Consider the following 17,145-nt stretch of genomic DNA (forward strand, 5'->3'; position numbering starts at 1 on the left):
CAAAGTCAAGGTCAGCTGCACACAGAGACTGAGTGCAACACTGACCCAGCCAGCAACCTGGCCTTATATAGCAGGAAGGGGAGGTAGGGGGGAGGAGGGAGTGGTAGCTCCTCCTCCAACAACCCCCAGGCTCCCTATGTATATCGAACTATCCTATAGTCTAAACAAAAAAAATGTTCAAATTATAGTTAAGGGGGCTCCTACTGCCCCCTCCTCCCCCCGCAAGAATAGTACCACAGTTCGTGGAAAAAGAGTAACCTGGCCCGCCAGGTATCTGCCGAGACTCTAGGGGTAGAATCATGCCTGCCTGACCGAACCCACAGGACAGAAAAAAAGCAACTGGTCCTGTTGGGGACAGGCTATATAAGGGGGGGGGGAATTAATTAACTAATTAATTATTGATGATGCAGAATTTTATTCAACAACAATTCTGCCTGTCCTGACCAGCTTCACAGGGGCAAATACCCCACTTGTGCTGCTGTTAGGACGAAAGGGAAGTATTCATTCCAGCCAATCATTGCTAAAACCTGCTGGGACCAGAGACCAAAGCTGTATACTGCTTGGATACAAGTTATCTTCAGTAAAGAAACATTTGAACTTCATCTAAAGGTCTGGACTGCATTTCTGCTGCAAAATTCCTCTATTACTCCTACTATCACTACACTTAAATTTATTGCAAGTGAGCCAGGAGCCAGGAGTCCAGCCATGTCCAGGTAGGAGACACCGTTGACACAATTATCACCACCCTATAGATACATTATAAGCCATTACACCACTCTGGCATTTCTATTCTGGGACGTGTGTTATAACACCTTGAAAAGGCCCTGGGATAGTACCCTGCGCATGCTGCAATTGGCGTCATGACAAATACAGAACTTAGACAACCCGTATCCTGGCCATTGCAGATGCCCTTTAACCAATCAACACCTGTGAGCTTGACTCTTCTCAAGGTTGACCTGGAGGCCTCCGAGTAGCTTCTGATGGTTGCAGACAACATCTGCACCTCACGAGGCTCAGATATCACCACAGTCACATCATCCGCGTAGGCAACTACTTTCAAAGGCAAGCAATGGGGACCGGCACACCCTGAAAATCATACTCCTGCAGTGACCTCAGAAACGGGTCTAAGGCAAATACATACAGCAGTGGACTCAACGGGCAAACCTGTCTCACCCCTTCCTCTACTTTAAAAGTGCCCCCCTGCCAACCATTGGTCAGAGGAAAGCTATTTGCCTTACAGTATAAAGTTTTTAGCCAATCAATAAATTGTCCTGGAATACCGTACTTTGACAAAGTGGCCCATAGATACTCATGGTCTACTCTGTCAAAAGCTTTAGCCTGGTCAAGACCAACAACATATGGTATCTCCCATACCTCAGAGCTTTACATCTCTCAAAAATCTCTCTTATTGAGATGACTGTTCCAGATATGTTCCGCCCTTTTACTGTGCCGAACTGACAGCCTGCCAACACTGCCCGGGACAAAAAAACTAAACAAGAGGGCAGAATTTTTGCCAGAATCTTCCCGTCGACATTCAAGAGGGCTATTGGCCTCGAGTTCTTGATGTCACTAGGCTCCTTACCTTTAGACAGCAGAATTAATGAGGACACCCTCATGGACGGAGGCACCAGGTGATTTTCTAGACAGGTTTTGTACACGTCCATGAGGATTGGAGCCAGGAGGTCCCTAAATTTCTTATAAAATTCTGCGGTAATACCATCTGGACCTGGTGCCTTCTTTAGATGTAACTGATCAATGGCCTCTTTATCCTCCTCCACTGTTAATTCTGCTGTCAAAGGAGAAAAATTCACATCATTAGTATTAGGGCCTGGAGTTGCCTCCAAGGATTGAGCCATTTTTTTATTATCCAAAACCTTCTTCTGAAACAAGTCAGCATAGTAAGATCTCACCACCCCCAGGATACCCTCCCGAGATTCCTGCAAAACGCCCTGGGAGTCAGTGAGACCTGCGACCGATTTATTAACCACACGTTCCCTGAAATTTTCAAAGGGATCAGGAGCCCCCAAGGACCCATAATCCCGTTCAAAAAACAGAGAGGTGTACCTGCTGTACTGATATGGACTTATTTAAGATTTCAGTCGGTCGATCCTTTGTTTGTCATTCCTACCCGCCGAATAGAGTGACTCGAATTCTTTCCGCAGCTTGAGACACTGGCTGAACTTACTCTTCCCTCTTTTAACTGACAGCCTCTTTAAGAGGGATCTGATCTCCTACTTGACGTCCTCCCACCAGTCAGCCATGTTATTATAAAAGTCCACTCTCTGTAGCTGAACCTGAAAAAGGGAGTGGACACAATCCTGGACATAGACATCATCCAGGATGCTGGAATTAAGCCTCCATAGCCCCCTACCAATATCAGACCGTTTAGTGGCTCTCAAGTAGAAAACCAAAGCTAATTATTCCAACATAATTATTACATAATATTCGCTATATTGCTATATATTCTATTTTTAGAATATTACTAATATTCTAAAAAATGAATATATAGCAATATAGCGAATATTATGTAATAATTATGTAGTAAGTCATTGATAATATCTGACACTGGAAAAGCTGGGTAATAACTCAGTGTAGATTGCGAGTTATTACCTAGCTTTCCCAGTGTCAGATTTTATTACTGAGTTATTACCCAGCTTTCCCAGTGTCAGATATCATCCTAGTGTAGATCGCGAATATTCTAATCGCGAATTTGCCATGCAAAAGGCTAATAAGCTTGTCATAAGAATCAGTCTAATATTCTTGTCAGAAGACTATGAAACCAATAGAGGTTGCTATTGAGTTATGAACAGCGCCCTCTATTGGTTTCATAGTCTTCTGAAAAGAATATTAGACTTGTCATAAGTCTGTAAAACCAATAGAGGGCGCTGTTCATAACTCCATAGCGCCATCTATTGGTTTTCATAGTCTTATGAGAGCTGAAAAACAAGGCAGATTCAGTCCATTTGCATGTTCATAAGCCCATGTTTATGCAAATGAGTTTTTACATGACAAAACTGTATAGAAAGGTTATTGAATATTATGTTAGGACAATCAGAAAACTTTTTGGCCCCCCAATGATATTGATTTAGGTATGCAGGTCCACCCAAGCTATCCAACAGATGCAAAATAACTTTGAGATTTACTGGTTCTCAGTCAGATGAGAGCTGGTTTGGAATATCTCATAGTGCACACGGCTGCTATTGTAAGGTATACTGGATACATGGATAGATTGGGCACATACCTGGCTTTTGGCAATTAGTTTTTGTGTGGTTGTCTATTGTATGTCGTACGAAATAGGTGTCTAAGATGTATCCAGCTATCCTCTTAATGCTGTTTCCAAGCCATTTTGATGGGGTATCCATCCATTTTTAACCTTTTATTGTGAACCAGACACCCTCTTCTATTCCAAGCAGGGGGTGTGTGGTCTTCCATTGACTTCCCTTATACTCTGGTGCTCGACTGAGCACACGAATATAGCAATGTGTTCAGGCCGAACACTCGAATACATTGGTGCTCACTCATCACTAATTGTTACAATGGATCCACAAAAAAAAAACATTGCCATACGGATGTCATCAGTTTTTTTTGCAGATCTGCAATTTGCGGACTGCAAAACACATACGGTCGTGTGAATGTAGCCTTATAGTGACTGATCTTGTGTTGTTCAGCCGCACTCTGTGCACACATGCATAAACCCGCCCTCTGGATTTTGAACCTCAGAGAACTGCAGTTTCGTTTCTGTTGTCCTCTGTCAGCCATGGCGTCTGCTGATCTGAGAGTTGAGCTGGACTGCTCCATCTGCCTGGACACCTATACAGATCCTGTAATGCTGAGATGTGGACACAACTTCTGCCGGGTCTGTATTGATCGTGCACTGGAAACACAGGACGAGTCTGGGGTTTATACCTGTCCTGAATGCAGAAAAGAGTTTCAGGAGCGGCCTGCACTGATGAGGAACTTAGCTCTGCGTAACATTACGGAGAATTTCCTGTTTACGCAACATAAAGATATGGAAACCGGGATCTGCTGCACTTACTGTGTGGACTCTCCTGTACCTGCTGTAAAATCCTGTCTGATGTGTGAGGCTTCTCTGTGTGAAAAACACCTGAGAGTTCACAGCAAGTCATCAGAACACGTCTTATCTGACCCCAGCACTTCCCTGGAGAACAGGAAATGTTCTGTACATAAGAAGATCCTGGAGTATTACTGCACTGAGGACTCTGCTTGTATCTGTGTGTCCTGCAGTTTGGCCGGAGAACATAAGGGACATCGGGTGGAGATGCTGGATGAGGCCTCTGAGAAGAAGAAGAAGAAACAAAGAAATCTTCTTCAGAAACTGACCAGAAAGAGGGAGGAGTCTGAGAAAAGAGTCCAGAACCTAGAGGAGCACTGGAGAAAAGCACAAGAAAAAGCATCTGGGGAAGCAGAGAGAGTCACTGCCCTGTTTACAGATATCAGGAGACAACTGGACGACCTGGAGAAGAGGGTCCTAAGTGAGATCTCCAGGCAGGAAAAGGAAGAGTCACTTTCATTATCTTCTTTGATCCAGAAGCTGGAAGTAAAGAAGGACGAGCTGTCCAGGAAGATGAGACACATTGAGGAGATGTGTAACATGACTGATCCACTGACTGTCTTACAGGAACCAGATACAGGTGATTTGTGTGATCCTGAGGAGGAAGGAGGTGATGAAGACATAAATAGATGTCTCCATGATGTAGGTGATCTGGATGTGGCTGTGATCTCAGACAAATTACACACATTATGTGACATAATAACAGATATAAGGAGAGGGATCTATATGGAGGGTCCTGGAGACATATTACTGGATGTAAACACAGCTGCTAATAACATCCTTATATCAGACGACCTGAAAACTGCAACTGCGACATACAAGGATCAAAATCGCCCAGAAACAGCAGAGAGATTCCAGAATTTTCAGGTGATGAGCAGCAGGAGATTTACCTCAGGGCGACATTACTGGGATGTGGAGATTAGTGGATCAGAGACATGGAGGGTGGGGATGTGTTATCCCAGTATAGACAGGTGGGGAGGCCAGTCATACATTGGAGATAATAACAAGTCCTGGTGTTTGAGTAGGTTTATTAATCAGTATGTAGTGAAACATGATGGTAAAGGTATCAAATTACCTGACAAGATATCCAGTAATAGATTCAGGATATGTCTGGACTATGAGGCCGGGCAGCTGTCCTTTTATGAGCTGTGTGACCCCATCAGACACTTACACACCTTCACTGCCACCTTCACAGAGCCCCTTCATGCTGCATTATGTGTATGGAGCAGTTCTGTAAAGATATCAGGGGGAAGAAGCAATTGGGAGAAACCTTCATAACCTATAAAATCTGCCCTGAGACTGGTGACACTGTAAGATATCACAAATTGTAATATGAAACGGATTTGGTAATCCTCTCCAAATCTAGTGTATGAGTTATTTGGAGTAAAGAACGCGAGGAGGACTCATCACCAGGATTCAACAAGAGTTATATATAAAAAAATAAAATAATATTGTGATTTATTTTCAGTCTTCATAAAAGATGATTACTTACAAAAATAGTTTAGGAAGTCTTAATCTATTGTCCATGTGTGACTATGAAAGTCCATAAAGTATCAATGTTTAACGTCAGGAATCCTCTTCCAAGGCTCCACGTTCCTCAGCAACCCCCAGCAGAGTGAGTAAGAAGACGACCCCTTTGTCTGTTCCTATACCATAGATACAGACGTGAGGCGTGTCTTACTAATGTATGGGCTTATATATTGTCATAATGTATATGGTAGACTTCAAATATAGGTCTTGACATTCTCATACAGACCTCCCATTGCCAAATGTATTACTATAGATGGTGTCAGTGTGTAGTGTAACAAACTCTTTATACTAAATACCAATTAATATTATATCACATATTATTTAACCAGTACAGGACCGCCGCACGCAGGATTGCGTCTTTGCGGCAGCCCTGTTATTCCTCCCGGACGCGCCTGGGCGTCATCTCGCGAGACGCGAGATTTCCTGTGAACGCGCGCACACAGGCGCGCGTGTTCACAGGAACTGCAGGTAGACTAGCTGATTTACAGCCTGCCAGCGGCGATCGTTCGCTGGCAGGCTGTAGATGCGATTTTTTTAACCCCTAAAAGGTATATTAGACGCTGTTTTGATAACAGCGTCTAATGTACCTGCTACCTGTTCCTCTGGTAGTCACTTTTGCTTGGATCGACCACCAGAGGACACAGGCAGCTCTGTAAAGTAGCACCAAACACCACTACACTACACCCCCCCTGTCACTTATTAACCCCTCATCACCCCATATAGACTCCCTGATCACCCCCCTGTCATTGATCACCCCCCCTGTCATTGATTACCCCCCTGGAAGGCTCCATTCAGAGGTCCGTATGTGTTTTGCGGATCCATGGATCGGATCTGAAAAACACATATGGACATCTGAATGGAGCCTTACAGGGGGTGATCAATGACAGGGGGGTGATCACCCCATATAGACTCCCTGATCACCCCCCTGTCATTGATCACCCCCTGTAAGGCTCCATTCAGAGGTCTGTATGTGTTTTGCGGATCCATGGATCCATGGATCGGATCCGCAAAACACATATGGACATCTGAATGGAGCCTTACAGGGGGGTTATCAATGACAGGGGGGTGATCACCCCATATAGACTCCCTGATCACCCCCCTGTCATTGATCACCCCCCTGTAAGGCTCCATTCAGAGGTACGTATGTGTTTTGCGGATCCACGGATCCATGGATCGGATCCGCAAAACACATACGGACGTCTAAATGGAGCCTTACAGGGGGTAAACAATGACAGGGGGGTGATCAGGGAGTCTATATAGGGTGATCACCCCCCTGTCATTGATCACCCCCCTGTAAGGCTCCATTCAGACGTCCGTATGTGTTTTGTGGATCCGTGGATCTGCAAAACACGGACACCGCGGATCCGCAAAACACAGACACTGCGGATCCGCAAAACACGGACACTGGCAATGTGCTTTCCGCATTTTGCAGATCCGCACATTGCCAGAACTATATAGAAAATGCCTTTTCTTGTCCGGACAAGACTAGGACATGTTCTATAGGCTCTACAAAAAACGCAGTGTTCGCTCGATCAGGCCTGATCTTGTGCGCACACTTGCGTTCAGTCCGCCCCACCGCAGTGACAGAAATATTTTTTTTATGATCACTGCAAAAACACCGTAAAATCGCTGCGGCGCTAAAAAAAGATCACTTTTGAGGGGCATGACGAGTTCATAGAAGATTTAATTTTTTTTGGGCACAAGTTAGCGGAAATAGATTATTTTTTTTTTTTCTTACAAAGTCTCATTTTCCACTTACCTGTGACAAAAAATAAAATCTTACATGAACTCACCATACCCCTCACGGAATCCAAATGCGTAACATTTTTTAGACATTTATATTCCAGACTTCTTCTCACACTTTAGGGCCCCTAAAATGTCAGGGCAGTATAAATACCCCACATGTGACCCCATTTCGGAAAGAAGACACCCCAAGGTGTTCGCTGAGGGGCATATTGAGTCCATGAAAGATTGAACTTTTTGTCACAAGTTAGCGGAAAGGGAGACTTTGTGAGAAAAAAAAACAAAAAAAACTATTTTCGCTAACTTGTGCCAAAAATAAAAAAACTTCTATGAACTCGCCATGCCCCTCAAGGAATACCTTGGGGTGTCTTCTTTCCAAAATGGAGTCACTTGTGGGGTATTTATACTGCCCTGGCATTTTAGGGGACCTAAAGCGTGAGAAGAAGTCTGGAATCCAAATGTCTAAAAATGCCCTCCTAAAAGGAATTTGGGCCCCTTTGCGCACCTAGGCTGCAAAAAAGTGTCACACATGTGGTATCGCCGTACTCAGGAGAAGTTGGGCAATGTGTTTTGGGGTGTCTTTTTACATATACCCAGGCTGGGTGAGAGAAATATCTCTCTATAATGACAACTTTGTATAAAAAAAATGTCTGTTAGAGAGATATTTCTCTCACCCAGCATGGGTATATGTAAAAAGACACACCAAAACACATTGCCCTACTTCTTCTGAGTACGGCGATACCACATGTGGGATACTTTTTTGCAGCCTAGGTGGGCAAAGGGGCCCAAATTCTAAAGAGCACCTTTAGGATTTCACAGGGCATTTTTAACACATTTGGATTTCAAACTACTTCTCACGCAATAGGGCCCCTAAAATGCCAGGGCAGTATAACTACCCCACAAGTGACCCTGCTTTGGAAAGAAGACACCCCAAGGTATTTCATGAGGGGCATAGTGAGTTCATGGAAGTTTTTATTTTTTGTCACAAGTTAGTGGAATATGAGACTTTGTAAGAAAAAAACAAACAAAAAAATCATCATTTTCCGCTAACTTGTGCCAAAAAAAATAAAAAATTCTAGGAACTCGCCATGCCCCTCACGGAATACCTTGGGGTGTCTTCTTTCCAAAATGGGGTCACTTGTGGGGTAGTTATACTGCCCTGGCATTTTAGGGGCCCTAATGCTTGAGAAGTAGTTTGAAATCCAAATGTGTTAAAAATGCCCTGTGAAATCCTAAAGGTGCTCTTTAGAATTTGGGCACCTTTGCCCACCTAGGCTGCAAAAAAGTGTCACACATGTGGTATCACCGTACTCAGGAGAAGTAGGGCTATGTGTTTTGGGGTGTCTTTTTACATATAAACATGCTGGGTGAGATAAATATCTCTGTCAAATGAGAACTTTGTATAAAAAAATGGGAAAAGTTGACTTTTAGAGAGATATTTCTCTCACTCAGCATGGGTATATGTAAAAAGACACCGCAAAACACATTGCCCAACTTCTTCTGAGTACGGCGATACCACATGTGTGACACTTTTTTGCAGCCTAGGTGGGCAAAGGGGCCCAAATTCTAAAGAGCACCTTTAGGATTTCACAGGACATTTTTTACACATTTGAATTTCAAACTACTTCTCACGCATTAGGGCCCCTAAAATGCCAGGGCAGTATAACTACCCCACAAGTGACCCCATTTTGGAAAGAAGACTCCCCAAGGTATTTCGTTATGGGCATAGTGAGTTCATGGAAGTTTTCATTTTTTGTCACAAGTTAGTGGAATATGAGACTTTGTAAGAAAAAAAAATAATAATAATTTTCCACTAACTTGTGACAAAAAATAAAAAGTTCTATGAACTCACTATGCCCATCAGTGAATACCTTAGGGTGTCTACTTTCCAAAATGGGGTCATTTGTGGGGGTTTTCTACTGTCTGGCCATTGTAGAACCTCAGGAAACATGACAGGTGCTCAGAAAGTCAGAGCTGATTCAAAATGTGGAAATTCACATTTTTGTACCATAGTTTGTAAACGCTATAACTTTTACCCAAACCAATAAATATACACTTATTGCATTTTTTTTTATCAAAGACATGTAGAACAATAAATTTTGAGAAAAATTCATATAGAAATGTATTTAAAAAAAAACATTTACAACTGAAAGTGAAAATTTTCATTTTTTGGAATTTTTTTGGGTAAATTTCGATTAATAACAAAAAAGTACAAATGTCAGCAGCAATGAAATACCACCAAATGAAATCTCTATTAGTGAGAAGAAAAGGAGGTAAAATTGATTTGGGTGGTAAGTTGTATGACCGAGCAATAAACCGTGAAAGTAGTGTAGTGCAGAATTGTAAAAAGTGGTCTGGTCATTAACGGTGTTTAAGCTAGGGGGGCTGAGGTGGTTAACATCTCCCCCTCTTGAGGGTAAGATATATCTTTTCGAACCCACAACATCAAATTTTACAATTATCTTGGACTCTTCATTCTTACTTATAAATTAATTGTTCTTTAATTATTTATTTGACAACAAAATAATATTTGCTGAATATATGGTAAACTGTGATTGACTACTAATAAAATAGATTTAAGAACTAATCTAATATCTTATTAGGCATTTTCTTCATCATCTTACTATGGTCTTGTCATGATCTTGATACTGTAGTTTCACTTATTCCTCTTAAATTTGACTCACATAAAGTCTATAATATAATTGATAGAACTGTAAGTACAGTAGGTGGTCAAATTAGGGGACAACCTTCTCACTCATCTCGCTAACAGTCTCTGTAGGATTCACAAACGCCATGTCTATTCTACTGCTCCTGTCAGCACGAGAATGTGTAAAGTTTGGCTTCCTACCATCCTGTGCGAAGACATCACTTAGGCCAGCCTGCAATATCATGTTTTGTAAGACTCTGGAGTCTCTGAACACCACTCTGACCGAGGACCTATCACCTGATGACAAAGTAACATGGTCCCCAGCCATCACCACAGGTTTAGAGGTAAAGAGATACTGCTTTATGTAATTAAATAGCTGGATTCTCTCAGCCACTGTCTGTGTGCTGTAGATGTTAATGAAGCGGAGCCGTCTACCATGGATGGTCACTTCCAGCAGCAGCACCTTCAAATAGCTACCTCCGTTAACCTGTGCACAGTCAAGTCATTGGTATTAAACAATATGGCCACCCCGGCATAAGGCTCCACAGCCAGTGACCAGTAAGAAGGACCAGATCGCTATTTACTTGAAGCCTCGCGTAGATGCCCTAAGGTGGTCAAACGTGTCTCTTGTAAAAAGATGACATCTAGATATATGAGATGATCTTATACCGCGTGTCTGATCCTTCTTACGTTGATGCTGTTCACATTGCTTGAAGCAATTTTTAGAGAAAACCTTCCACCCTCCAGTCCAGACACCATCATAGTTCCTGTTTTTGGTGAGGTCAGACACAAGGTCACAGTGCCTCCGAAGCCACACCACAATGTCCTGGGGAGGAACAGATTCATTACAGAATATATTGACAATAACTGTGTCTGGCTTGGAAATTGGAATGAAAATTATTTATTCCAGCCCCCTGTGTCCCTAAACCTGGCAAAGTTTGCCCAGAACCTATCCAGAATAGACATGAGCTTAAATCTTAGATAGTAATATAGAGGCTGCACTTGCCCTGATTGATTACACCCAATCAATAGAAAGTGGTTAAAATTTAAAATAGAGGATGGCAGGAACTCATTATCTGTAACCACCCGCATACGACGGGTGGAAAATATTTTATTAAGTATATATAAGGGTAAAATCAATATAAAATCAATAAAAAAAAAAATAAAAAAAAATATTACAATTAAAAATCTACATATCAATAAGATACTGATAAAAAAAATTGCTAGGGGGATGACAGAGTGGATAAAAAAGTAGAAAGAAAAAATATGGAACAGAGATGGATATTAATATATATACTTATTAATATATATGAATATATATAAAGAGCTACATATAGATATACACTCACCTAAAGAATTATTAGGAACACCTGTTCTATTTCTCATTAATGCGATTATCTAGTTAACCAATCACATGGCAGTTGCTTCAATGCATGTAGGGTTGTGGTCCTGGTCAAGACAATCTACTGAACTACAAACTGAATGTCAGAATGGGAAAGAAAGGTGGGCTACAACAGCAGAAGACCCCACCGGGTACCACTCATCTCCACTACAAATAGGAAAAAGAGGCTACAATTTGCACAAGCTCACCAAAATTTGACTGTTGAAGACTGGAAAAATGTTGCCTGGTCTGATGAGTCTCGATTTCTGTTGAGACATTAAAATGGTAGAGTCCGAATTTGGCGTTAACAGAATGAGAACATGTATCCATCATGCCTTGTTACCACTGTGCAGGCTGGTGGTGGTGGTGTAATGGTGTGGGTGATGTTTTCTGGGCACACTTTAGGCCCCTTAGTGCTAATTGGCCATCGTTTAAATGCCACGGGCTACCTGAGCATTGTTTCTGACCATGTCCATCCCTTCATGACCACCATGTACCCATCCTCTGATGGCTACTTCCAGCAGGATAATGCACCATGTCACAAAGCTCGAATCATTTCAAATTGGTTTCTTGAACATGACAATGAGTTCACTGTACTAAAATGGCCCCCACAGTCACCAGATCTCAACCCAATAGAGCATCTTTGGGATGTGGTGGAACGGGAGCTTTGTGCCCTGGATGTGCATCCCTCAAATCTCCATCAACTGCAAGATGCTATCCTATCAATATGGGCCAACATTTCTAAATAATGCTATCAGCACCTTGTTGAATTAATGCCACGTAGAATTAAGGCAGTTCTGAAGGCAAAAGGGGATCCAACACCGTATTAGTATGGTGTTCCTAATAATTCTTTAGGTGAGTGTAGATATAGTCATATACATGGTTACATCAATGTATATGTCCTTCTAAATAACCATTCAGAGGGTATTGTCCCAGGCGATTGTCCAAAGAGTAAAAGGATTAAAAATTGTTCATTAATGTTCATAAATAGTGGTTAAATGGTTAAAAGGTCAAAAGGTCAAGGGATGGTAGGTGTCCTCATGGAGTTATTTCCTACTGAAGTGCAATTTTGTTAGATACAATTAGGGATGAGCGAACCCGAACTGTATAGTTCGGGTTCGTACCGAATTTTGGGGTGTCCGTGACACGGACCCGAACCCGGACATTTTCGTAAAAGTCTGGGTTCGGGTTCGGTGTTCGTCGCTTTCTTGGCGCTTTTTGAAAGGCTGCAAAGCAGCCAATCAACAAGCGTCATACTACTTGCCCCAAGAGGCCGTCACAGCCATGCCTACTATTGGCATGGCTGTGATTGGCCAGTGCAGCATGTGACCCAGCCTCTATTTAAGCTGGAGTCACATAGCGCCGCCCGTCACTCTGCTCTGATCAGCATAGGGAGAGGTTGCAGCCGCGACGTTAGGGCGAGATTAGGCAGTGATTAACTCCTCCAAAAGACTTCATTCAGAGATCGATCTGCAGCTGTGGATGATTGAACTGCTGCTATTGAATTGCTCACTGTTTTTAGGCTGCCCAGAGCGTTTTTCAGTCACTTTTATCTGGGGTGATCGGTGGCCATTTTGTGTCTTGTGGTGCACCAGCACAAGCTGCCACCAAGTGCATTTAACCCTCAATGGTGTGGTTGTTTTTTGGCTAAATCCTACATCAGGGTCAAGCTGTCACACCAAGTGCATTTAACCAGCAATAGTGTGGTTATTTTTTGGCCATATACTACATCAGGGGCAAGCTGAGCCTGTCACCAAGTGCATTTAACCCTCAATGGTGTGGTTGTTTTTTGGCTAAATCCTACATCAGGGTCAAGCTGTCACACCAAGTGCATTTAACCATCAATAGTCTGGTTATTTTTTGGCCATATACTACATCAGGGGCAAGCTGTCACCAAGTGCATTTAACCCTCAATGGTGTGGTTGTTTTTTGGCTAAATCCTACATCAGGGTCAAGCTGTCACACCAAGTGCATTTAACCATCAATAGTGTGGTTATTTTTTGGCCATATACTACATCAGGGACAAGCTGAGCCTGTCACCAAGTGCATTTAACCCTCAACGGTGTGGTTGTTTTTTGGCTAAATCCTACATCAGGGTCAAGCTGTCACACCAAGTGCATTTAACCATCAATAGTCTGGTTATTTTTTGGCCATATACTACATCAGGGGCAAGCTGAGCCTGTCACCAAGTGCATTTAACCCTCAATAGTGTGGTTGGTCAAGCTGTCACACCAAGTGCATTTAACCATCAATAGTGTGGTTATTTGTTGGCCATATCCCAGTCTAATTCTGTCAGTAAACCTATACCTGTCACCCAGCACCTAAATACTAGGCCTCAAATTTATATCCAGCTAAATCTGTCGTTACTGCTGTACTGTTGTGGCTGGTCAAGTTATTTAGTGTCCGTTAAAGCACATTTTTTGTTCTGGGTTGAAATACAATTCCCAATTTAGCAATTTCCTAATTTAGTGGTTTCTGCTGTATCAGAGCTATTTTAAATCTATCCCTAAAAGGGTATATAATATTCAAGGTGCACATAGGGTCATTCTGAATAACTTCACACACACACGCTACTGTGCATTTCCAAGTCGAATTCTGTCAGTAAACCTATACTTGTCACCCAGCGCCTAAATACTAGGCCTCAAATTTATAGTCAGCTAAATCTGTGGTTATTTCTGTGGCTGGGCAAGTTATTTAGTGTCCGTCAAGGCACAGTTTTTGTTCTGGGTTGAAATACAATTCCCAATTTAGCAATTTCTTAATTTAGTGGTTTCTGCTGTATCAGAGCTATTTTAAATCTATCCCTAAAAGGGTATATCAGATTCAAGATGCACATAGGGTCATTCTGAATAACTTCACACACACGCTACTGTGCATTTCCAAGTCTAATTCTGTCAGTAAACCTATACCTGTCACCCAGCGCCTAAATACTAGGCCTCAAATTTATATCCAGCTAAATCTGTCGTTACTGCTGTGGCTGGTCAAGTTATTTAGTGTCCGTCAAAACACATTTTTTGTTCTGGGTTGAAATACAATTCCCAATTTAGCAATTTCTTAATTTAGTGGTTTCTGCTGTATCAGAGCTATTTTAAATCTATCCCTAAAAGGGTATATCAGATTCAAGGTGCACATAGGGTCATTCTGAATAACTTCACACACACGCTACTGTGCATTTCCAAGTCGAATTCTGTCAGTAAACCTATACCTGTCACCCAGCGCCTAAATACTAGGAAACAAATTTATATCCAGCTAAATCTGTCGTTACTGCTGTGGCTGGTCAAGTTATTTCGTGTCCGTCAAAGCACAGTTTTTGTTCTGGGTTGAAATACAATTCCCAATTTAGCAATTTCCTAATTTAGTGGTTTCTGCTGTATCAGAGCTATTTTAAATCTATCCCTAAAAGGATATATCAGATTCAAGGTGCACATAGGATCATTCTGAATAACTTCACACACACGCTACCGTGCATTTCCAAGTCTAATTCTGTCAGTAAACCTATACCTGTCACCCAGCGCCTAAATACTAGGCCTCAAATTTATAGTCAGCTAAATCTGTGGTTACTGCTGTGCCTGTATTAGTGTAATACGGTATCTAAATAGATAGCCAGATAGTGTTAGTTGTCTTTAAAAAAAGGCCTGAATTTGAATTCAATACATTGGGTCAAATAATATTTTTGTTCTTGTGGTGAACGATAACAATGAGGAAAACATCTAGTAAAGGACGCAAACGCGGACATGGTCGTGGTGGTGTTAGTGGACCCTCTGGTGCTGGGAGAGGACGTGGCCGTTCTGCCACAGCCACACGTCCTAGTGTACCAACTACCTCAGGTCCCAGTAGCCGCCATAATTTACAGCGATATTTGGTGGGGCCCAATGCCGTTCTAAGGATGGTAAGGCCTGAGCAGGTACAGGCATTAGTCAATTGGGTGGCCGACAGTGGATCCAGCACGTTCACATTATCTCCCACCAAGTCTTCTGCAGAAAGCGCACAGATGGCGCCTGAAAACCAAGCCCATCAGTCTGTCACATGACCCCCATGCATACCAGGGAAACTGTCTGAGCCTCAAGTTATGCAGCAGTCTCTTATGCTGTTTGAAGACTCCGCTGGCAGGGTTTCCCAAGGGCATCCACCCAGCCCTTCCCCAGCGGTGAAAGACATAGAATGCACTGACGCACAACCACTTATGTTTCCTGATGATGAGGACATGGGAATACCACCTCAGCATGTCTCTGATGATGACGAAACACAGGTGCCAACTGCTGCGTCTTTCTGCAGTGTGCAGACTGAACAGGAGGTCAGGGATCAAGACTGGGTAGAAGACGATGCAGGGGACGATGAGGTCCTAGACCCCACATGGAATGAAGGTCGTGCCACTGACTTTCACAGTTCGGAGGAAGAGGCAGTGGTGAGACTGAGCCAACAGCGTAGCAAAAGAGGGAGCAGTGGTCAAACAATGTGCTGACGACAAGACCCGAGTGGTTTGCACGCTGTGCCATCAGAGCCTGAAGCGAGGCATTAACGTTGTGAACCTTAGCACAACCTGCATGACCAGGCACCTGCATGCAAAGCATGAACTGCAGTGGAGTAAACACCTTAAAAACAAGGAAGTCACTCAGGCTCCCCCTGCTACCTCTTCTGCTGCTGCCGCCTCGGCCTCTTCTGCTGCTGCCGCATCGGCCTCTTCTGCTGCTGCCGCCTCGGCCTCTTCCTCCGCCTCTGGAGGAATGTTGGCACCTGCCGCCCAGCAAACAGGGGATGTACCACCAACACCACCACCTCCGTCACCAAGCATCTCAACCATGTGACACGGCAGCGTTCAGCTCTCCATCTCACAAACATTTGAAAGAAAGCGTAAATTCCAACCTAGCCACCCTCGATCCCTGGCCCTGAATGCCAGCATTTCTAAACTACTGGCCTATGAAATGCTGTCATTTAGGCTGGTGGACACAGACAGCTTCAAACAGCTCATGTCGCTTGCTGTCCCACAGTATGTTGTTCCTAGCCGGCACTACTTCTCCAAGAGAGCCGTGCCTTCCCTGCACAACCAAGTATCCGATAAAATCAAGTGTGCACTGCGCAACGCCATCTGTGGCAAGGTCCACCTAACCACAGATACGTGGACCAGTAAGCACGGCCAGGGACGCTATATCTCCCTAACTGCACACTGGGTAAATGTAGTGGCAGCTGGGCCCCAGGCGGAGAGCTGTTTGGCACACGTACTTCCGCCGCCAAGGATCGCAGGGCAACATTCTTTGCCTCCTGTTGCCACTTCCTCCTACTCGGCTTCCTCCTCCTCTTCTTCCACCTGCTCATCCAGTCAGCCACACACCTTCACCACCAACTTCAGCACAGCCCGGGGTAAACGTCAGCAGGCCATTCTGAAACTCATATGTTTGGGGGACAGGCCCCACACCGCACAGGAGTTGTGGCGGGGTATAGAACAACAGACCGATAAGTGGTTGCTGCCGGTGAGCCTCAAGCCCGGCCTGGTGGTGTGCGATAATGGGCGAAATCTTGTTGCAGCTCTGGGACTAGCCGGTTTGACGCACATCCCTTGCCTGGCGCATGTGCTGAATTTGGTGGTGCAGAAGTTCATTCACAACTACCCCGACATGTCAGAGCTACTGCATAAAGTGCGGGACGTTCACATCCTGCCGCTGCTCGCCTGTCTGCGCTACAGCGTAACTTCGGCCTTCCCGCTCACCTCCTCATATGCGACGTGCCCACCAGGTGGAACTCCACCTTGCACATGCTGGACAGACTGTGCGAGCA

The 17,145-nt window shown here is 43.7% G+C and overlaps 1 protein-coding gene across 1 annotated transcript; it reads left to right on the forward strand.

Moving 5' to 3' along the window:
• The first annotated feature begins 3,754 nt into the window (after nucleotides 1-3,754).
• On the forward strand, nucleotides 3,755-5,980 carry LOC122928424 (E3 ubiquitin-protein ligase TRIM11-like). The gene has a single exon (XM_044281236.1). It carries the CDS (start codon nucleotides 3,758-3,760, stop codon nucleotides 5,348-5,350), a length of 1,593 nt encoding a protein of 530 aa, XP_044137171.1. The 5' UTR covers nucleotides 3,755-3,757; the 3' UTR covers nucleotides 5,351-5,980.
• Nucleotides 5,981-17,145: the final 11,165 nt, after the last annotated feature.

This window comes from Bufo gargarizans, chromosome 2, assembly GCF_014858855.1.
Source record: "Bufo gargarizans isolate SCDJY-AF-19 chromosome 2, ASM1485885v1, whole genome shotgun sequence".
Taxonomy (NCBI): Eukaryota; Metazoa; Chordata; class Amphibia; order Anura; family Bufonidae; genus Bufo; species Bufo gargarizans.

Bases quoted from the DNA above. Each gene is read 5' to 3' on its own strand.
- LOC122928424 (XM_044281236.1), top strand. From the start codon at position 3,758: ATGGCGTCTGCTGATCTGAGAGTTGAGCTGGACTGCTCCATCTGCCTG.